The sequence below is a fragment of the Oncorhynchus mykiss genome, chromosome Y, assembly GCF_013265735.2.
Source record: "Oncorhynchus mykiss isolate Arlee chromosome Y, USDA_OmykA_1.1, whole genome shotgun sequence".
Lineage (NCBI taxonomy): Eukaryota > Metazoa > Chordata > Actinopteri > Salmoniformes > Salmonidae > Oncorhynchus > Oncorhynchus mykiss.
Window position 1 is genome coordinate 46,890,507 of NC_048593.1, and position 23,156 is coordinate 46,913,662.

The following is a 23,156-nucleotide window of genomic DNA, read 5'->3' on the forward strand; positions in this document are numbered from 1 at the left end:
AAACAGGTGCAGTTAATACAGGTAATGAGTGGAGAACAGGAGGGCTTCTTAAAGAAAAACGAACAGGTCTGTGAGAGCCGGAATTCTTACTGGTTGGTAGGTGATCAAATACTTATGTCATGCAATAAAATGCATATAAATAAAAGCATTCCAGGTGAAGCTGGTTGAGAGCATGCCAAGCTGTCATCAGCTTGGCTACTTTGAAGAATCTAAAATCTCAAATATATTTAGATTTGTTAACACGTTTTTGGTTACTACATGATTCCATATGTGTTATTTCATAGTTTTGATGTCTTCACTATTATTCTAGATTTAGAAAATAGTAAAAATAAAGACCCTTCAATGAGAAGTGTCCAAACTTTTGACTGGTGCTGTATGTATCCGTCTTGTACATCTTTATGTTTATCTGTGTCTTATATATATTTTGTGATGTCTGGTTTTAAGAATTTGCTCTTAATTGACTTCATTAAATCAACAGTTTTTATTAGAATGTCCAAGAAATACAAAATCACACGTATCTGAAAGCAACAGAACAGTATTATCATACACCTCCATCGGTCTTCTCCTTCCTCTCATCTGCCTGTCTTCTCCTTCCTCCCATCTGCCCGTCTTCCCATCTCCATTGGTCTTCTCCTTCCTCTCATCTGCCTGTCTTCCCATCTCCATCGGTCTTCTCCTTCCTCTCATCTGCCCATCTTCCCATCTGTCTTCTCAGTTCTTCTTTCCTTTCTTCTTTTTCCTGAGAACAGAGAGATTATTGTTGTGAATGATTGTCCCATTGACAATTGATTAATTTACAAAAAAATATTTTTTTAAATCTCCAAATTGAATTGAGAGAAAAGAGTACGAGAATCCCGCCGCCCCCTGCCAGCTGTTGTTAAAAACACTAAACAACACTATTACCCAAACACACAAGGAAATCAACCAGATTGTTATGGAAATGAAAACCTATTTGGCAAATGGGGAAAATGAAACACAGAATTAACTAGATTGCTATTTGGCTTAAAAAGAGAAAAGAAACGGGCAAAATATCTCTAGAGATACAAAACAGAGACAGATCCTGGCCAAACACAGCCTCAGTGACCACCAATTGGCTATAAAAGGGAGACGTGAAAAAACATGGCCGCCCAAAGAGGAGTGTCTATCTGGTCACTGCACTACAGGGGAGGTAGAGACAGAGATGCACTGCCTCCTCTACTGTGAGAAATACTCCCAAATAAGAAAATCTCAATCAATCCCCAACTTCTGTGCATTTACTAATCACATAAAGCGAGCATTAAAAAAATAATCCAAGAATTAACCAGATATATGATTTCCATAGCTGAGGAACGTCCCATTAACTTCTTATGGCTGGGGCAGTATTGAGTAGCTTGGATGAATAAGGTGCCCAGAGTAAACTGCCTGCTACTCAGTCCCAGTTGCTAATATATGCATATTATTAGTATATTTTCTATATAAACCCTCTGAAGTTTCTAAAACTGTTTGAATGATGTCTGTGAGTATAACAGAACTCATATGGCAGGCAAAAACCTGAGAAAAAATCCAACCCGGGTGGGAAATCTGAGGTTGATCGTTTTTCAACTCAGCCCCTATTGAAGATACCGGTCATGTTGCATCTCCTAAGGCTTCCATTAGATGTCAACAGTCTTTAGAACGTTGTTTCAGGCTTCTACTGTGAAGGGGGGCTGAGTGACAGGGGAATGAGTCAGGTGTCTGGCAGAGAGCCACACGCTCGGGGCGCTCGTTCACGTGAGCGACCTCTCGTTCTATTGCTTTTCTACAGACAAAGTAAGTTCTCCGGTTGGGACATTATTGAATATTTATGATAAAAACATTTAAATATTGATTCTATACATCGTTTGACGTGTTTCTACGGACTGTAAAGGAACTTTTTGACATTTCGTCTGCAACTAGTGAACGCGCTTCGTGAGGTTTGATTTGTTTACCAAACGCGCTAACAAAATAAGCTATTTGGACATAAATGGACATCGAACAAAAACATTTATTGTGGAACTGAGATTCCTGTGAGTGCATTCTGATGAAGATCAAAGGTAAGTGAATATTTATAATGTTATTTCTGACTGTTGACTGCACAATATGTCAGATATCTTTTTGGCTTGTTGGTTCTCTGAGCGCCGTACTCAGATTATTGCATGGTTTGCTTTTTCCGTAAAGCTTTTTTGAAATCTGACACAGCGGTTGCGTTAAGGAGAAGAGTATCTAAAGTTCCATGCATAACACTTGTATTTTCCATCAACATTTATAATGAGTACTTCTGTAAATTGATGTGGCTCTCTGCAAAATCGCTGGATGTTTTTGGAACTACTGAACATAACGTGCCAATGTAAACTCCGATTTTTTTATATAAATATGAACTATATCAAACAAAACATACATGTATTGTGTAACATGAAGTCCTATGAGTGTCATCTGATGAAGATCATCAGAGGTTAGTGATTAATTGTATCTCCATTTGTGCTTTTTGTGACTCCTCTCTTTGGCTGGAAAAATGGCTGTTTTTCTGTGACTTGGCTCTGACCAAACATAACCGTTTGTGGTGCTTTCGCTGTAAAAGCCTATTTGAAATCGGACACTGTGGTGGGATTAACAAGAAGTGTATCTTTAAAATGGTGTGAAATACATGTATGTCTGAGGAATTTTAATTATGAGATTTCTGTTGTTTTAAATTTGGCGCCCTGCACTTTCACTGGCTGTTGTCATATCGATCCCATTAGCGGGATCTCAGCCAAAAGATTAATTCCCTGTAGTATTGACATTCTCTTTCTTTATCGTCTTAATTAAATGTATTGACCGAAGATTCCACAATACAACAGCCGAGCCAGCGGGAGCGCGCACGGAGCCGAGCCAGCGGGAGCGCGCACGGAGCCGAGCCAGCGGGAGCGCGCACGGAGCCGAGCCAGCGGGAGCGCGCACGGAGCCGAGCCAGCGGGAGCGCGCACGGAGCCGAGCCAGCGGGAGCGCGCACGGAGCCGAGCCAGCGGGAGCGCGCACGGAGCCGAGCCAGCGGGAGCGCGCACGGAGCCAGCGAGTGCCTTATTTTGCGCATCACTACTTCACAGGAGAGGCATTTGAACATAAATAATTTATCAAAATACGTTTTTTGGCAGAAATGCTGAATTATGTGAACTTTCATGTGCCTCAAAAACAAACATGTAGAAACCAAATAAAACTGTTAAAACTACGAGCCTAGTTGATTTTGCCACAGAAAAAGTCAGCAATCTTCACGCAAGCCATGATTGGCTGAGATAATGAGTGGGCTGGGCATGCCGGGAGATGAGTTTGGATTGGTCTGCCATAATATGACATGTCTCTACTCCTCTGAAACTACGCTGAGTGTAATATTTACGGTTCATTCTTTGTTTATTACCTATTTCACTTGCTTTGGCAATGTAAACATATGTTTCCCATGACAATAAAGCCCCTTGAATTGAAAGAGGCGCGAGAGAGAGAGAGCCGAGGCAAGAGAGTCTAAGGGTCGGAAGTCAGTGTCAACCTCACAGTACACTAAACACAAATATGTCTGATGACATCATCAAAAGAAGACAGTTAGTGCACATTAACCCAGATGGATATTTCTCAATTCATCTTTTCCTCCTCAAAACAGACTGGAAAAGAAAGTCAAGAGGCGAAGGACCTCGACTCTCCTCCTCCAATAGCGTTGAGGCGGTGGCGAGGAATAGATGAATTGTCAAAGATCCTTTGTTTCCTCTACATGATCAGAGCTCCTACCTCGTCCCCTGGACCTTAGACTGGACTCCAACAGACGACTTCTGTCCTTTATCTCCCTTCGTCTGTCCGTCAGCTCCTTTCTTTGGGCCTCCCAGTCCTCCTTCCACTCCTCCTCCCGTCTTCTCTCCTCCTCTTCCCTTCTTCAGTACAAATTGAGGCGTGGTACGGATAGTGCTCCTCTTCGGTCCTTCCACTCCTCCTCCCGTCTTCTCTCCTCCTCTTCCCTTCTTCAGTACAAATTGAGGCGTGGTACAGATAGTGCTCCTCTTCGGTGGTTTCTTCTGGAGCTGCCGTTTTACCTTACTGCAGATACACAGTAATGCTTTTGTTAGGTTTTTATTTTTCAGGTTACTGTAGCCCCTCCCCTCTGAGCCATAGGTTACCGTAGCCCCTCCCCTCTGAGCCATAGGTTACCGTAGCCCCTCCCCTCTGAGCCATAGGTTACCGTAGCCCCTCCCCCCTGAGCCATAGGTTACCTTAGCCCCTCCCCCCTGAGCCATAGGTTACTGTAGCCCCTCCCCTCTGACCCATATGTTACTGTAGCCCCTCCCCTCGGACCCATAGGTTACTGTAGCCCCTCCCCTCTGACCCATAGGTTACTGTAGCCCCTCCCCTCTGACCCATAGGTTACTGTAGCTACGGACAACGTTACAAGCACCATTGAGGGAGATGTTTAATAAAAAAAATGTATTGACTTTTTCAATGCTAGTTAAGGGTACTGTAGTGATCACGTTTCACATTGGATTTATTAACTACAGAAAGGTAAGATGTGTTTTTAATTTCTGGTGCCGCTCGACACACAAGGTTGTTATCTAGCTAACGTTCAAAGGCATTCAAAGTTCCCCCGTTGGTATAATTCAGTGGTCCTAATTCAGATAACACATGTCATAACCAGACGACAAGCTTCCTCCATTCTCTCTCTCTCTCCTCACCCTCTAAATGTCTGTTTTATCTGGCTTCCTACACTGGCAGCTCAGTGTGTGAGTCGTCATGATTAAACCATGCTAAGGGATAACAGTCACTGATTTATAACACATCTACTACTGCATAATAACAGACAGGGAACATCAGCTAAACCACATACATGATTAAACCATGCTAGGCAGATATAAACTCACCTGTGTATCTTTTTAAAGCCTACCATGTAGCCAGGGACAGGACAACCGGCCTGTTTGATCACATTGGCAATACTGGAGAAAGAGAGAGGTGGGGGGGCGAGAGAGGTGGGGGGGGCGAGAGAGGTGGGGGGGGCGAGAGAGGTGGGGGGGGGGCGGAGAGAGGTGGGGGGGGGGGAGAGGTGGGGGGGGGGGGGAGAGAGGTGGGGGAGAGAGAGAGAGAGGTGGGGGGGAGAGAGAGAGAGAGAGAGAGAGGTGAGGGGAGAGAGAGGTGGGGGAGAGAGAGAGGTGGGGAGAGAGAGAGGTGGGGAGAGAGAGAGGTGGGGAGAGAGAGAGGTGGGGAGAGAGAGAGGTGGGGGGAGAGAGAGGTGGGGGGAGAGAGAGAGGTGGGGGGAGAGAGAGAGGTGGGGGGAGAGAGAGAGGTGGGGGGAGAGAGAGGTGGGGAGAGAGAGAGGTGGGGAGAGAGAGGTGGGGGGAGAGAGAGAGGTGGGGGGAGAGAGAGAGGTGGGGGGGAGAGAGAGAGGTGGGGGGGAGAGAGAGAGGTGGGGGGGAGAGAGAGAGGTGGGGGGAGAGAGAGAAGTGGGGGGAGAGAGAGAAGTGGGGGGAGAGAGAGAGGTGGGGGGAGAGAGAGAGGTGGGGGGAGAGAGAGAGGTGGGGGGAGAGAGAGGTGGGGGGAGAGAGAGAGGTGGGGGGAGAGAGAGGTGGGGGGAGAGAGAGGTGGGGGGAGAGAGAGAGGTGGGGGGAGAGAGAGAGGTGGGGGGAGAGAGAGAGGTGGGGGGAGAGAGAGAGGTGGGGGGAGAGAGAGAGGTGGGGAGAGAGAGAGAGGTGGGGAGAGAGAGGTGGGGGGAGAGAGAGAGGTGGGGGGAGAGAGAGAGGTGGGGGGGAGAGAGAGAGGTGGGGGGGAGAGAGAGAGGTGGGGGGGAGAGAGAGAGGTGGGGGGGAGAGAGAGAGGTGGGGGGAGAGAGAGAAGTGGGGGGAGAGAGAGAAGTGGGGGGAGAGAGAGAGGTGGGGGGAGAGAGAGGTGGGGGAGAGAGAGAGGTGGGGGGAGAGAGAGAGGTGGGGGGAGAGAGAGGTGGGGGGAGAGAGAGGTGGGGAGAGAGAGAGGTGGGGAGAGAGAGAGAGGTGGGGAGAGAGAGAGGTGGGGAGAGAGAGAGGTGGGGGGAGAGAGAGAAGTGGGGGGAGAGAGAGAGGTGGGGGGAGAGAGAGGTGGGGGGAGAGAGAGGTGGGGGGAGAGAGAGAGGTGGGGGGAGAGAGAGAGGTGGGGGGAGAGAGAGAGGTGGGGGGAGAGAGAGGTGGGGGGAGAGAGAGGTGGGGGGAGAGAGAGGTGGGGGGAGAGAGAGAGGTGGGGGGGAGAGAGGTGAGTTATTACTACAGCTCCCATCAGAACGTGCTGCTTTACAAGCCCCTCCCCTGTGGATCCCTAGGCTCCTCCCCCTGGTGTACCTGCGTAGAAGAGGCTTGTCATCCTCGGTGAAGAAGGTGACAGCTCTCCCTGTGCGTCCGGCCCTGCCAGTACGACCTACGATTAGATATACAAAGATGGACAACACTTAATTACATACGTACTGTAACTAGCTCACTATATAGGGAATAGGGCTCTGGTCTATAGTAGTACCACTATATAGGGAATAGGGCTCTGGTCTATAGTAGTACCACTATATAGGGAATAGGGCTCTGGTCTATAGTAGTACCACTATATAGGGAATAGGGCTCTGGTCTATAGTAGTACCACTATATAGGGAATAGGGCTCTGGTCTATAGTAGTACCACTATATAGGGAATAGGGCTCTGGTCTATAGTAGTACCACTTTATAGGGAATAGGGCTCTGGTCTATAGTAGTGCACTATATAGGGAATAGGGCTCTGGTCTATAGTAGTACCACTATATAGGGAATAGGGCTCTGGTCTATAGTAGTGCACTATATATAGGGAACAGGGCTCTGGTCTATAGTAGTACCACTATATAGGGAATAGGGCTCTGGTCTATAGTAGTACCACTATATAGGGAATAGGGCTCTGGTCTATAGTAGTACCACTATATAGGGAATAGGGCTCTGGTCTATAGTAGCGCACTATATATAGGGAACAGGGCTCTGGTCTATAGTAGTACCACTATATAGGGAATAGGGCTCTGGTCTATAGTAGTACCACTATATAGGGAATAGGGCTCTGGTCTATAGTAGTACCACTATATAGGGAATAGGGCTCTGGTCTATAGTAGTACCACTATATAGGGAATAGGGCCCTGGTCTATAGTAGTACCACTATATATAGGGAATAGGGCTCTGGTCTATAGTAGTGCACTATATAGGGAATAGGGCCCTGGTCTATAGTAGTACCACTATATAGGGAATAGGGCTCTGGTCTATAGTAGTGCACTATATAGGGAATAGGGCTCTGGTCTATAGTAGTACCACTATTTAGGGAATAGGGCTCTGGTCTATAGTAGTGCACTATATAGGGAATAGGGCTCTGGTCTAAAGTAGTGCACTATATAGGGAATAGGGCTCTGGTCTATAGTAGTGCACTATATATAGGGAACAGGGCTCTGGTCTATAGTAGTACCACTATATAGGGAATAGGGCTCTGGTCTATAGTAGTACCACTTTATAGGGAATAGGGCTCTGGTCTATAGTAGTGCACTATATAGGGAATAGGGCTCTGGTCTATAGTAGTGCACTATATAGGGAATAGGGCTCTGGTCTATAGTAGTGCACTATATAGGGAATAGGGCTCTGGTCTATAGTAGTACCACTTTATAGGGAATAGGGCTCTGGTCTATAGTAGTGCACTATATAGGGAATAGGGCTCTGGTCTATAGTAGTGCAGTATATAGGGAACAGGGCTCTGGTCTATAGTAGTGAACTATATAGGGAATAGGGCTCTGGTCTATAGTAGTGCACTATATAGGGAATAGGGCTCTGGTCTATAGTAGTGCACTATATAGGGAACAGGGCTCTGGTCTATAGTAGTGAACTATATAGGGAATAGGGCTCTGGTCTATAGTAGTGAACTATATAGGGAATAGGGCTCTGGTCTATAGTAGTGTACTATATAGGGAACAGGGCTCTGGTCTATAGTAGTGAACTATATAGGGAATAGGGCTCTGGTCTATAGTAGTGCACTATATAGGGAATAGGGCTATGGTCTATAGTAGTGCACTATATAGGGAATAGGGCTCTGGTCTATAGTAGTACCACTATATAGGGAATAGGGCTCTGGTCTATAGTAGTGCACTATATAGGGAATAGGGCTCTGGTCTATAGTAGTGCACTATATAGGGAATAGGGCTCTGGTCTATAGTAGTGCACTATATAGGGAATAGGGCTCTGGTCTATAGTAGTACCACTATATAGGGAATAGGGCTCTGGTCTATAGTAGTACCACTTTATAGGGAACAGGGCTCTGGTCTATAGTAATGCACTATATAGGGAATAGGGCTCTGGTCTATAGTAGTGCACTATTTAGGGAATAGGGCCCTGGTCTAAAGTAGTGCACTATATAGGGAATAGGGCTCTGGTCTAAAGTAGTGCACTATATAGGGAACAGGGCTCTGGTCTATAGTAGTGCACTATATAGGGAATAGGGCTCTGGTCTATAGTAGTGCACTATATAGGGAATAGGGCTCTGGTCTATAGTAGTGCACTATATAGGGAATAGGGCTCTGGTCTATAGTAGTGCACTATATAGGGAATAGGGCTCTGGTCTATAGTAGTGTACTATATAGGGAATAGGGCTCTGGTCTAAAGTAGTGCACTATATAGGGAACAGGGCTCTGGTCTATAGTAGTACCACTATATAGGGAATAGGGCTCTGGTCTATAGTAGTGTACTATATAGGGAATAGGGCCCTGGTCTAAAGTAGTGCACTATATAGGGAATAGGGCTCTGGTCTAAAGTAGTGCACTATATAGGGAATAGGGCTCTGGTCTAAAGTAGTGCACTATATAGGGAACAGGGCTCTGGTCTATAGTAGTACCACTATATAGGGAATAGGGCTCTGGTCTATAGTAGTGCACTATATAGGGAATAGGGCTCTGGTCTATAGTAGTGCACTATATAGGGAATAGGGCTCTGGTCTATAGTAGTACCACTATATAGGGAATAGGGCACTGGTCTATAGTAGTACCACTATATAGGGAATAGGGCTCTGGTCTAAAGTAGTGCACTATATAGGGAACAGGGCTCTGGTCTATAGTAGTACCACTATATAGGGAATAGGGCTCTGGTCTATAGTAGTACCACTATATAGGGAATAGGGCTCTGGTCTATAGTAGTGCACTATATAGGGAATAGGGCTCTGGTCTATAGTAGTACCACTATATAGGGAATAGGGCTCTGGTCTATAGTAGTACCACTATATAGGGAATAGGGCTCTGGTCTATAGTAGTACCACTATATAGGGAATAGGGCTCTGGTCTATAGTAGTACCACTATATAGGGAATAGGGCTCTGGTCTATAGTAGTACCACTATATAGGGAATAGGGCTCTGGTCTATAGTAGTACCACTATATAGGGAATAGGGCTCTGGTCTATAGTAGTACCACTATATAGGGAATAGGGCTCTGGTCTATAGTAGTACCACTATATAGGGAATAGGGCTCTGGTCTATAGTAGTGCACTATATATAGGGAATAGGGCTCTGGTCTATAGTAGTGAACTATATATAGGGAACAGGGCTCTGGTCTATAGTAGTACCACTATATAGGGAATAGGGCTCTGGTCTATAGTAGTGCACTATATATAGGGAATAGGGCTCTGGTCTATAGTAGTGAACTATATATAGGGAATAGGGCTCTGGTCTATAGTAGTGCACTATATAGGGAATAGGGCTCTGGTCTATAGTAGTGCACTATATAGGGAATAGGGCTCTGGTCTATAGTAGTGCACTATATAGGGAATAGGGCTCTGGTCTATAGTAGTGAACTATATATAGGGAACAGGGCTCTGGTCTATAGTAGTACCACTATATAGGGAATAGGACTCTGGTCTATAGTAGTGAACTATATATAGGGAATAGGGCTCTGGTCTATAGTAGTGAACTATATATAGGGAACAGGGCTCTGGTCTATAGTAGTGAACTATATATAGGGAACAGGGCTCTGGTCTATAGTAGTGAACTATATATAGGGAACAGGGCTCTGGTCTATAGTAGTGCACTATATAGGGAATAGGGCTCTGGTCTATAGTAGTGAACTATATATAGGGAACAGGGCTCTGGTCTATAGTAGTACCACTATATAGGGAATAGGGCTCTGGTCTATAGTAGTGAACTATATATAGGGAACAGGGCTCTGGTCTATAGTAGTACCACTATATAGGGAATAGGGCTCTGGTCTATAGTAGTGCACTATATATAGGGAATAGGGCTCTGGTCTATAGTAGTGAACTATATATAGGGAACAGGGCTCTGGTCTATAGTAGTACCACTATATAGGGAATAGGGCTCTGGTCTATAGTAGTGCACTATATATAGGGAATAGGGCTCTGGTCTATAGTAGTGAACTATATATAGGGAATAGGGCTCTGGTCTATAGTAGTGCACTATATAGGGAATAGGGCTCTGGTCTATAGTAGTGTACTATATAGGGAATAGGGCTCTGGTCTATAGTAGTGCACTATATAGGGAATAGGGCTCTGGTCTATAGTAGTGTACTATATAGGGAATAGGGCTCTGGTCTATAGTAGTGCACTATATAGGGAATAGGGCTCTGGTATATAGTAGTGTACTATATAGGGAATAGGGCTCTGGTCTATAGTAGTGCACTATATAGGGAATAGGGCTCTGGTCTATAGTAGTGCACTATATAGGGAATAGGGCTCTGGTCTATAGTAGTGCACTATATAGGGAATAGGGCTCTGGTCTATAGTAGTACCACTATATAGGGAATAGGGCTCTGGTCTATAGTAGTGCCACTATATAGGGAACAGGGGGTCTCCCCCAAAAAAATGGTCAAAGACTCCATTCAACCAAGTCATAGACGGTTTTCTCTGCTACCTTTCTCTGCTACCTCACGGCAAGCGATACCAGAGCGTCAAGTCTAGGATCAGAAGGCTCCTTAACAGCTTCTACCTCCAAGAACATCTCATCAAAATGGCCACCAGACTATTTACATTGACCCCCCCCCTCCTTTGTTTTTACACTGCTGCTCTGTGCATCGTCTTTGCAGTCACTCTACCCCCACCGACACGTCGAGGTCATGTGTACGTGCGGGGGCACCGGTTACGCAGTACCGTATTCGGCACATGTAACTAATAAAACGAGATGAGATTTTTAGAGCTTTGTGCGGTAGTGTAGTGATACGCAGGGACTAACCGATACGGTGGATGTATTCCACCGCGCTGGTAGGGAAGTCGTAGTTCAGCACCAGGTTGACACCCTTAAAGTCGATACCTCGGGCCAGCAGGGCTGTACAGATCAACACCCAGATATCACCCGACCGGAAACTACTGATCACGTTGTCTCTCTGGAGAAAAAAACAACAGTTAGGGAATGACTTATAGTAGTGTGTGTTTTACTATACTTGGGAGTACAGTAGTGTGTGTGTGTGTGTGTGTGTGTGTGTGTGTGTGTGTGTGTGTGTGTGTGTGTGTGTGTACACATGTTGTACTATACATGGGAGTACCAGAAGTCCACACTAGAATAGTAAACTAACTAAAATATAGAGACCTAAGAACATTTTGCTGGTTAGATTTAGGGTTAAAACTAGGGTTAGAGGTTATAGGTTAGATTTAGGGTTAAAACTAGGGTTAGAGGTTATAGGTTAGATTTAGGGTTAAAACTAGGGTTAGAGGTTATAGGTTAGATTTAGGGTTAAAACTAGGGTTAGAGGTTATAGGTTAGATTTAGGGTTAAAACTAGGGTTAGAGGTTATAGGTTAGATTTAGGGTTAAAACTAGGGTTAGAGGTTAAGGTTAGATTTAGGGTTAAAACTAGGGTTAGAGGTTAAGGTTAGATTTAGGGTTATAACTAGGGTTAGAGGTTATAGGTTAGATTTAGGGTTAGAGGTTATAGGTTAGATTTAGGGTTAAAACTAGGGTTAGAGGTTATAGGTTAGATTTAGGGTTAAAACTAGGGTTAGAGGTTATAGGTTAGATTTAGGGTTAAAACTAGGGTTAGAGGTTATAGGTTAGATTTAGGGTTAAAACTAGGGTTAGAGGTTATAGGTTAGATTTAGGGTTAGAGGTTATAGGTTAGATTTAGGGTTAGAGGTTATAGGTTAGATTTAGGGTTAAAACTAGGGTTAGAGGTTATAGGTTAGATTTAGGGTTAAAACTAGGGTTAGAGGATAAGGTTAGATTTAGGGTTAGAGGTTATAGGTTAGATTTAGGGTTAGAGGTTATAGGTTAGATTTAGGGTTAAAACTAGGGTTAGAGGTTATAGGTTAGATTTAGGGTTAAAACTAGGGTTAGAGGATAAGGTTAGATTTAGGGTTAAAACTAGGGTTAGAGGTTAAGGTTAGATTTAGGGTTAGAGGTTATAGGTTAGATTTAGGGTTAGAGGTTATAGGTTAGATTTAGGGTTAAAACTAGGGTTAGAGGTTATAGGTTAGATTTAGGGTTAAAACTAGGGTTAGAGGTTATAGGTTAGATTTAGGGTTAAAACTAGGGTTAGAGGTTATAGGTTAGATTTAGGGTTAAAACTAGGGTTAGAGGTTAAGGTTAGATTTAGGGTTATAACTAGGGTTAGAGGTTAAGGTTAGATTTAGGGTTAGAGGTTATAGGTTAGATTTAGGGTTAAAACTAGGGTTAGAGGTTAAGGTTAGATTTAGGGTTATAACTAGGGTTAGAGGTTAAGGTTAGATTTAGGGTTAAAACTAGGGTTAGAGGTTAAGGTTAGATTTAGGGTTAGAGGTTAAGGTTAGATTTAGGGTTAAAACTAGGGTTAGGGGTTATAAGTTCGATTTAGGGTTAGAGGTTAAGGTTAGATTTAGGGTTAAAACTAGGGTTAGAGGATAAGGTTAGATTTAGGGTTAAAACTAGGGTTAGAGGATAAGGTTAGATTTAGGGTTAAAACTAGGGTTAGAGGTTAAGGTTAGATTTAGGGTTAAAACTAGGGTTAGAGGTTAAGGTTAGATTTAGGGTTATAACTAGGGTTAGAGGTTAAGGTTAGATTTAGGGTTATAACTAGGGTTAGAGGTTAAGGTTAGATTTAGGGTTAGAGGTTAAGGTTAGATTTAGGGTTAAAACTAGGGTTAGGGGTTATAGGTTAGATTTAGGGTTAAAACTAGGGTTAGAGGTTAAGGTTAGATTTAGGGTTAAAACTAGGGTTAGAGGTTAAGGTTAGATTTAGGGTTAAAACTAGGGTTAGGGGTTATAGGTTAGATTTAGGGTTAGAGGATAAGGTTAGATTTAGGGTTAAAACTAGGGTTAGAGGATAAGGTTAGATTTAGGGTTAAAACTAGGGTTAGAGGTTAAGGTTAGATTTAGGGTTAAAACTAGGGTTAGAGGTTAAGGTTAGATTTAGGGTTATAACTAGGGTTAGAGGTTAAGGTTAGATTTAGGGTTAGAGGTTAAGGTTAGATTTAGGGTTAAAACTAGGGTTAGGGGTTATAGGTTAGATTTAGGGTTAAAACTAGGGTTAGAGGTTAAGGTTAGATTTAGGGTTAAAACTAGGGTTAGAGGTTAAGGTTAGATTTAGGGTTATAACTAGGGTTAGAGGTTATAGGTTAGATTTAGGGTTAGAGGTTAAGGTTAGATTTAGGGTTAAAACTAGGGTTAGGGGTTATAGGTTAGATTTAGGGTTAGAGGATAAGGTTAGATTTAGGGTTAAAACTAGGGTTAGAGGATAAGGTTAGATTTAGGGTTAAAACTAGGGTTAGAGGTTAAGGTTAGATTTAGGGTTAAAACTAGGGTTAGAGGTTAAGGTTAGATTTAGGGTTATAACTAGGGTTAGAGGTTAAGGTTAGATTTAGGGTTAGAGGTTAAGGTTAGATTTAGGGTTAAAACTAGGGTTAGGGGTTATAGGTTAGATTTAGGGTTAAAACTAGGGTTAGAGGTTAAGGTTAGATTTAGGGTTAAAACTAGGGTTAGAGGTTAAGGTTAGATTTAGGGTTATAACTAGGGTTAGAGGTTATAGGTTAGATTTAGGGTTAGAGGTTAAGGTTAGATTTAGGGTTAAAACTAGGGTTAGAGGATAAGGTTAGATTTAGGGTTAAAACTAGGGTTAGAGGTTAAGGTTAGATTTAGGGTTAAAACTAGGGTTAGAGGTTAAGGTTAGATTTAGGGTTAAAACTAGGGTTAGGGGTTATAGGTTAGATTTAGGGTTAGAGGTTAAGGTTAGATTTAGGGTTAAAACTAGGGTTAGGGGTTAAGGTTAGATTTAGGGTTAAAACTAGGGTTAGAGGTTAAGGTTAGATTTAGGGTTATAACTAGGGTTAGAGGTTATAGGTTAGATTTAGGGTTAGAGGTTATAGGTTAGATTTAGGGTTAAAACTAGGGTTAGAGGTTATAGGTTAGATTTAGGGTTAAAACTAGGGTTAGAGGTTATAGGTTAGATTTAGGGTTAAAACTAGGGTTAGAGGTTATAGGTTAGATTTAGGGTTAAAACTAGGGTTAGAGGTTATAGGTTAGATTTAGGGTTAGAGGTTATAGGTTAGATTTAGGGTTAGAGGTTATAGGTTAGATTTAGGGTTAAAACTAGGGTTAGAGGTTATAGGTTAGATTTAGGGTTAAAACTAGGGTTAGAGGATAAGGTTAGATTTAGGGTTAGAGGTTATAGGTTAGATTTAGGGTTAGAGGTTATAGGTTAGATTTAGGGTTAAAACTAGGGTTAGAGGTTATAGGTTAGATTTAGGGTTAAAACTAGGGTTAGAGGATAAGGTTAGATTTAGGGTTAAAACTAGGGTTAGAGGTTAAGGTTAGATTTAGGGTTAGAGGTTATAGGTTAGATTTAGGGTTAGAGGTTATAGGTTAGATTTAGGGTTAAAACTAGGGTTAGAGGTTATAGGTTAGATTTAGGGTTAAAACTAGGGTTAGAGGTTATAGGTTAGATTTAGGGTTAAAACTAGGGTTAGAGGTTATAGGTTAGATTTAGGGTTAAAACTAGGGTTAGAGGTTAAGGTTAGATTTAGGGTTATAACTAGGGTTAGAGGTTAAGGTTAGATTTAGGGTTAGAGGTTATAGGTTAGATTTAGGGTTAAAACTAGGGTTAGAGGTTAAGGTTAGATTTAGGGTTATAACTAGGGTTAGAGGTTAAGGTTAGATTTAGGGTTAAAACTAGGGTTAGAGGTTAAGGTTAGATTTAGGGTTAGAGGTTAAGGTTAGATTTAGGGTTAAAACTAGGGTTAGGGGTTATAAGTTCGATTTAGGGTTAGAGGTTAAGGTTAGATTTAGGGTTAAAACTAGGGTTAGAGGATAAGGTTAGATTTAGGGTTAAAACTAGGGTTAGAGGATAAGGTTAGATTTAGGGTTAAAACTAGGGTTAGAGGTTAAGGTTAGATTTAGGGTTAAAACTAGGGTTAGAGGTTAAGGTTAGATTTAGGGTTATAACTAGGGTTAGAGGTTAAGGTTAGATTTAGGGTTATAACTAGGGTTAGAGGTTAAGGTTAGATTTAGGGTTAGAGGTTAAGGTTAGATTTAGGGTTAAAACTAGGGTTAGGGGTTATAGGTTAGATTTAGGGTTAAAACTAGGGTTAGAGGTTAAGGTTAGATTTAGGGTTAAAACTAGGGTTAGAGGTTAAGGTTAGATTTAGGGTTAAAACTAGGGTTAGGGGTTATAGGTTAGATTTAGGGTTAGAGGATAAGGTTAGATTTAGGGTTAAAACTAGGGTTAGAGGATAAGGTTAGATTTAGGGTTAAAACTAGGGTTAGAGGTTAAGGTTAGATTTAGGGTTAAAACTAGGGTTAGAGGTTAAGGTTAGATTTAGGGTTATAACTAGGGTTAGAGGTTAAGGTTAGATTTAGGGTTAGAGGTTAAGGTTAGATTTAGGGTTAAAACTAGGGTTAGGGGTTATAGGTTAGATTTAGGGTTAAAACTAGGGTTAGAGGTTAAGGTTAGATTTAGGGTTAAAACTAGGGTTAGAGGTTAAGGTTAGATTTAGGGTTATAACTAGGGTTAGAGGTTATAGGTTAGATTTAGGGTTAGAGGTTAAGGTTAGATTTAGGGTTAAAACTAGGGTTAGGGGTTATAGGTTAGATTTAGGGTTAGAGGATAAGGTTAGATTTAGGGTTAAAACTAGGGTTAGAGGATAAGGTTAGATTTAGGGTTAAAACTAGGGTTAGAGGTTAAGGTTAGATTTAGGGTTAAAACTAGGGTTAGAGGTTAAGGTTAGATTTAGGGTTATAACTAGGGTTAGAGGTTAAGGTTAGATTTAGGGTTAGAGGTTAAGGTTAGATTTAGGGTTAAAACTAGGGTTAGGGGTTATAGGTTAGATTTAGGGTTAAAACTAGGGTTAGAGGTTAAGGTTAGATTTAGGGTTAAAACTAGGGTTAGAGGTTAAGGTTAGATTTAGGGTTATAACTAGGGTTAGAGGTTATAGGTTAGATTTAGGGTTAGAGGTTAAGGTTAGATTTAGGGTTAAAACTAGGGTTAGAGGATAAGGTTAGATTTAGGGTTAAAACTAGGGTTAGAGGTTAAGGTTAGATTTAGGGTTAAAACTAGGGTTAGAGGTTAAGGTTAGATTTAGGGTTAAAACTAGGGTTAGGGGTTATAGGTTAGATTTAGGGTTAGAGGTTAAGGTTAGATTTAGGGTTAAAACTAGGGTTAGGGGTTATAGGTTAGATTTAGGGTTAGAGGTCCAGCAAAACAGGATTTAGATGGAAATCAATTGCTGGTCCCCAAAAGTCTTGAAAAGTATATTGTGTGTGTGTGTGTGTGTGCGCGCGCATGTGCGTGCCTGTTGCTGTGTGCGGTCAGCGTGTATGATGTCTACGTTGATGCCTTCGTACACCAGCTCATGGAAGAGCTCTCTGGCTCGATCAATAGACTGGACAAACACCAGCATAGGGGGCAAGAAACCCTAGGAGAGAGGAATTAGTATTTACCATTCAGGTAGCAAATGTTATCTGAAACATGCTTGGTAAACAACAGGTGTAGACTAACAACAACAACAGGTGTAGACTAACAGTGAAATGCTTGGTAAACAACAGGTGTAGACTAACAGTGATATGTAACCTACAGGCCCTTCCCAACAACGCAGAGAGAAAAATAAAAATAACATTGCTTTATACACACGGTACCAGGCTATATACACACACACGGTACCAGGCTATATACACACACACACACACACACGGTACCAGGCTATATACACACACACACGGTACCAGGCTATATACACACACACACGGTACCAGGCTATATACACACACACGGTACCAGGCTATATACACACACACACACGGTACCAGGCTATATACACACACACGGTACCAGGCTATATACACACACACGGTACCAGGCTATATACACACACACGGTACCAGGCTATATACACACACACGGTACCAGGCTATATACACACACACGGTACCAGGCTATATACACACACACGGTACCAGGCTATATACACACACACGGTACCAGGCTATATACACACACACGGTACCAGGCTATATACACACACACGGTACCAGGCTATATACACACACACGGTACCAGGCTATATACACACACACACGGTACCAGGCTATATACACACACACGGTACCAGGCTATATACACATGGTACCAGGCTATATACACATGGTACCAGGCTATATACACATGGTACCAGTACTGAGTCAATGTGCAGGGAGTACTGGGTAATTACCAGAGTTAGAAAGAGGACTATCTATGTTTTAACAGACAGGGCCAGAGGGCTTAAAACACTTTGAAGTACAGGAAGCCAGCAGGGTGGACTTCCTAAACCATTTTGAAGTACAGGAAGTCAACAGGGTGGACTTCTTAAACCATTTTGAAGTACAGGAAGCCAGCAGGGTGGACTTCCTAAACCATTTTGAAGTACAGGAAGTCAGCAGGGTGGACTTCCTAAACCATTTTGAAGTACAGGAAGTCAACAGGGTGGACTTCTTAAACCATTTTGAAGTACAGGAAGCCAACAGGGTGGACTTCCTAAACCATTTTGAAGTACAGGAAGTCAACAGGGTGGGACTTCCAATGGGTTAAGAAGGAATGATCACATGATTCCATCCAGGTCATGAGGGATCAGCCAATGAATTAGATGGTTTATCTTCCGTCACCAAAATGACACACGCGCATTGACGTGGCCGGAAGATGTGGGTTGTTATGATTCTGAACGGTCAGATAGCAACAATGACAAGAAACTACCTTGTGAGGAATCGGAGGTGGCTCGTTTAAGCTTGTTGTATCTTGTTCTTGATACCATGTCTTGTGTTGACTGATGTCATGTCTACGCCAATATGGCTAAAATCCGCTAGCTAGCTAATCAACAACTGCAACGATGTATTTGAGAGATAACAAGCGATCATTGTGCAAATGTATTTATGTTTTCAATAAACATCTGGAGAGGATATATTGTTTACATGTTGTCTAGTCTAAGCCAGGGGTCCTCAACCTTCTCTTTCACAGGGACGAGAGTCTTCACAGATCCACCTGTACCCCAGAGTCCCCGGATCCAGAACTCTAACCATCTGTACCTGAATACCCCAGAGTCCCCGGATCCAGAACTCTAACCATCTGTACCTGAATACCCCAGAGTCCCCGGATCCAGAACTCTAACCATCTGTACCTGAATACCCCAGAGTCCCCGGATCCAGAACTCTAACCATCTGTACCTGAATACCCCAGAGGGTCCGGATCCAGAACCCTAACCATCTGTACCTGAATACCCCAGAGGGTCCGGATCCAGAACCCTAACCATCTGTACCTGAATACCCCAGAGGGTCCGGATCCAGAACTCTAACCATCTGTACCTGAATACCCCAGAGTCCCCGGATCCAGAACTCTAACCATCTGTACCTGAATACCCCAGAGTCCCCGGATCCAGAACTCTAACCATCTGTACCTGAATACCCCAGAGTCCCCGGATCCAGAACTCTAACCATCTGTACCTGAATACCCCAGAGTCCCCGGATCCAGAACTCTAACCATCTGTACCTGAATACCCCAGAGTCCCCGGATCCAGAACTCTAACCATCTGTACCTGAATACCCCAGAGTCCCCGGATCCAGAACTCTAACCATCTGTACCTGAATACCCCAGAGTCCCCGGATCCAGAACTCTAACCATCTGTACCTGAATACCCCAGAGTCCCCGGATCCAGAACTCTAACCATCTGTACCTGAATACCCCAGAGTCCCCGGATCCAGAACTCTAACCATCTGTACCTGAATACCCCAGAGTCCCCGGATCCAGAACTCTAACCATCTGTACCTGAATACCCCAGAGTCCCCGGATCCAGAACTCTAACCATCTGTACCTGAATACCCCAGAGTCCCCGGATCCAGAACTCTAACCATCTGTACCTGAATACCCCAGAGTCCCCGGATCCAGAACTCTAACCATCTGTACCTGAATACCCCAGAGTCCCCGGATCCAGAACTCTAACCATCTGTACCTGAATACCCCAGAGTCCCCGGATCCAGAACTCTAACCATCTGTACCTGAATACCCCAGAGTCCCCGGATCCAGAACTCTAACCATCTGTACCTGAATACCCCAGAGTCCCCGGATCCAGAACTCTAACCATCTGTACCTGAATACCCCAGAGTCCCCGGATCCAGAACTCTAACCATCTGTACCTGAATACCCCAGAGGGTCCGGATCCAGAACCCTAACCATCTGTACCTGAATACCCCAGAGGGTCTGGATCCAGAACTCTAACCATCTGTACCTGAATACCCCAGAGTCCCCGGATCCAGAACTCTAACCATCTGTACCTGAATACCCCAGAGGGTCTGGATTCAGAACTCTAACCATCTGTACCTGAATACCCCAGAGGGTTTGGATTCAGAACTCTAACCATCTGTACCTGAATACCCCAGAGGGTCTGGATCCAGAACTCTAACCATCTGTACCTGAATACCCCAGAGGGTCTGGATTCAGAACTCTAACCATCTGTACCTGAATACCCCAGAGTCCCCGGATCCAGAACTCTAACCATCTTTACCTGAATACCCCAGAGGGTCTGGATCCAGAATTCTAACCATCTGTACCTGAATACCCCAGAGGGTCTGGATCCAGAACTCTAACCATCTGTACCTGAATACCCCAGAGGGTCTGGATCCAGAACTCTAACCATCTTTACCTGAATACCCCAGAGGGTCTGGATCCAGAACTCTAACCATCTTTACCTGAATACCCCAGAGGGTCTGGATCCAGAACTCTAACCATCTGTACCTGAATACCCCATTTGCATTAAGGTGTCTAACAAAACTGCACATTTTAGATTGGCCTTTTATTGTCCCCAGCACAAGGTCCACCTGTGTAATAACCATGCTGTTTAATCCCTTTCTTGATATGCCACACTTGGCACTTTTGTAATACAACTTTAGGTATTTCTAAACGTATGTAATCGATCAAATTAAAGACGGGATGATCTGTGTTCAATACAGGAGCAAAACAAACTGATGCTACTTTTCTGGTTACACCCCTCTATCAAAAGGTTCACATGAAATGACGTTCATTCTGAGCTATGGTACTTCTTCATTACACAAAGGGAAAACCTCAACCAATTTATACAAACTGGTGACATCCAGTGGAAGCGGTAGGAACTGCAGGAAAGTCATTTAGAACTCTGGATTCCCCATGAAAACGTATTGAAAAAACAGTGACCTCAAAAAAAAAGAACATCTGAATGGTTTGTCGTCGTGGTTTCGCCTGCTAAATAAGTTCTGTTATAGTCACAGACATGATTCAAACAGTTTTAGAAACTTCAGAGTGTTTTCTACCCAATACTAATAATAATAATATGCATATATTAGGATCTGGGACAGAGTAGGAGGCAGTTCAGTTTGGGCACGCAATTTATCCAAAAGTGAAAATGCTGCCCCCTACCCCAAACAGGTTAAAATAGGTCATTCACAACATTCACAAGGCTGCAGGGCCAGACGGATAACCAGGAAGTGTACTGTGAGCATGCTTTGACCAACTGACAAGTGTCTTCACTGATATTTTCAATGTCTCCCTGTCTGAGTCTGTAGTACCAACCTGTTTTAAGCAGACCACCATAGTCCCTGCGCCCAAGAACACTAAGGTAACCTGCCTAAATGGCTGCTGACCCGTAGCACACAAATCTGTATCCATGAAATGCTTTGAAAGGCTGGTCATGGCTCACATCAACACCATTATCCCAGAAACCCTAGACCCACTCCAATTTGCATACCACCCCAACAGATCCACAGATGATGCCATCTCTATTGCACTCCACACTGCCCTTTACCACCTGGACAGAAGGAACACCTATGTGAGAATGCTGTTCATTGACTACAGCTCAGCGTTCAACACCATAGTACCCTCAAAGCTCATCAATAAGCTAAGGACCCTAGAACTAAACACCCCCCTCTGCAAATGGATCCTGGACTTCTTTACGGGCAACCCCTAGGTGGTAAGGGTAGGTAACAACGCACCCGTCACGCTGATCCTCAACACAGGGGCCCCTCAGGGGTGCGTGCTCATTCCCCTCCTGTACTCCCTGTTCACTCATGACTGCATGGCCGGGCACGACTCCAACACGATCATTAAGTTTGCCGATGACACAACAGTGATAGGACTGATCACCGACAACGACGAGACTTCCTATAGGAAGGAGGTCAGAGACCTGGCCATGCGGTGCACGACAACAACCTCTATCCTCAACGTGAGCAAGACAAAGGAGATGATTGTGGACTACAGGAAAAAGAGGACCGAGCACGCGCCCATTCTCATAGACGAGGCTGCAGTAGAGCAGGTTGAGAGCTTCAAGTTCCTTGGCGTCCACATAAACAACAGACTAGAATGGTCCAAACACACCAAGACAGTTGTGAAGAGAGCATGACTAAACCTCAGGAATCTGAAAAGATTTGGCATGGGTCCTCAGATCCTCAAAAAGTTCTACAGCTGCACCATCGAGAGCATCCTAACTGGTTGCATCACTGCCTAGTATGGCAACTGCTCAGCCTCCGACTGCAAAGCACTACAGAGTGTAGTTCGAAAGGCCTAGTACATCACTGGGGCTAAGCTGCCTGCCATCCAGGACCTCTACACCAGGTGGTGTCAGAGGAAGGCCCTACAAATTGTCAAAGACTCCAGCCACCCTAGTCATAGACTGTTCTCTCTGCTACCTCACGGCAAGCGGTACCGGAGCACCAAGTCTAGGTCAAAGAGGCTTCTAAACAGCCTCTACACCAAAGCCCCCCCCCCCCTTTACACCGCTGCTACTCTGTTGTTATGTTGTATGAATAGTCACTTTAATAACTCTCCCTACATGTACCTCAACTAACCGGTGCCCCCGCACTTTGACTCTGTACCGGTACCCCCATGTATATAGTCTCCACATTGACTCTGTACCGGTACCCCCTGTATATAGCCTCCACATTGACTCTGTACCGGTACCCCCCTGTATATAGTCTCCACATTGACTCTGTACCGGTACCCCCTGTATATAGCCTCCACATTGACTCTGTACCGGTACCCCCCTGTATATAGTCTCCACATTGACTCTGTACCGGTACCCCCTGTATATAGCCTCCACATTGACTCTGTACCGGTACCCCCCTGTATATAGTCTCCACATTGACTCTGTACCGGTACCCCCCTGTATATAGTCTCCACATTGACTCTGTACCGGTACCCCCCTGTATATAGTCTCCACATTGACTCTGTACCGGTACCCCCTGTATATAGTCTCCACATTGACTCTGTACCGGTACCCCCTGTATATAGCCTCCACATTGACTCTGTACCGGTACCCCCTGTATATAGCCTCCACATTGACTCTGTACCGGTACCCCCTGTATATAGCCTCCACATTGACTCTGTACCGGTACCCCCTGTATATAGCCTCCACATTGACTCTGTACCGGTACCCCCTGTATATAGTCTCCACATTGACTCTGTACCAGTACCCCTGTATATAGCCTCCACATTGACTCTGTACCGTAATACCCTGTATATAGCCTCCACATTGACTCTGTACCGGTACCCCCTGTATATAGTCTCCACATTGACTCTGTACCGGTACCCCCTGTATATAGTCTCCACATTGACTCTGTACCGGTACCCCCTGTATATAGCCTCCACATTGACTCTGTACCGGTACCCCCTGTATATAGTCTCCACATTGACTCTGTACCGTAACACCCTGTATATAGCCTCCACATTGACTCTGTACCAGTACCCCTGTATATAGC

At 44.0% G+C, this 23,156-nt stretch overlaps 1 protein-coding gene across 2 annotated transcripts in view; it reads right to left on the reverse strand.

The window, feature by feature from the left end:
* Window positions 1-462: 462 nt before the first annotated feature.
* The window catches only part of ddx52 (DEAD (Asp-Glu-Ala-Asp) box polypeptide 52), a 43,992-nt gene continuing 21,298 nt past the window's right edge, over window positions 463-23,156 (reverse strand). For both annotated transcript variants that reach the window (XM_036967923.1, XM_036967922.1), the window contains exons 10-15: window positions 16,703-16,825; window positions 11,182-11,332; window positions 6,309-6,384; window positions 4,869-4,940; window positions 3,751-4,053; window positions 463-739 (exon numbers count right to left, since the gene is read on the reverse strand). In XM_036967923.1, coding sequence (XP_036823818.1) covers window positions 712-739; window positions 3,751-4,053; window positions 4,869-4,940; window positions 6,309-6,384; window positions 11,182-11,332; window positions 16,703-16,825 — 753 coding nt within the window. In that variant the 3' untranslated portion in view covers window positions 463-711. The remainder of the gene's footprint in view (window positions 740-3,750; window positions 4,054-4,868; window positions 4,941-6,308; window positions 6,385-11,181; window positions 11,333-16,702; window positions 16,826-23,156) is intronic.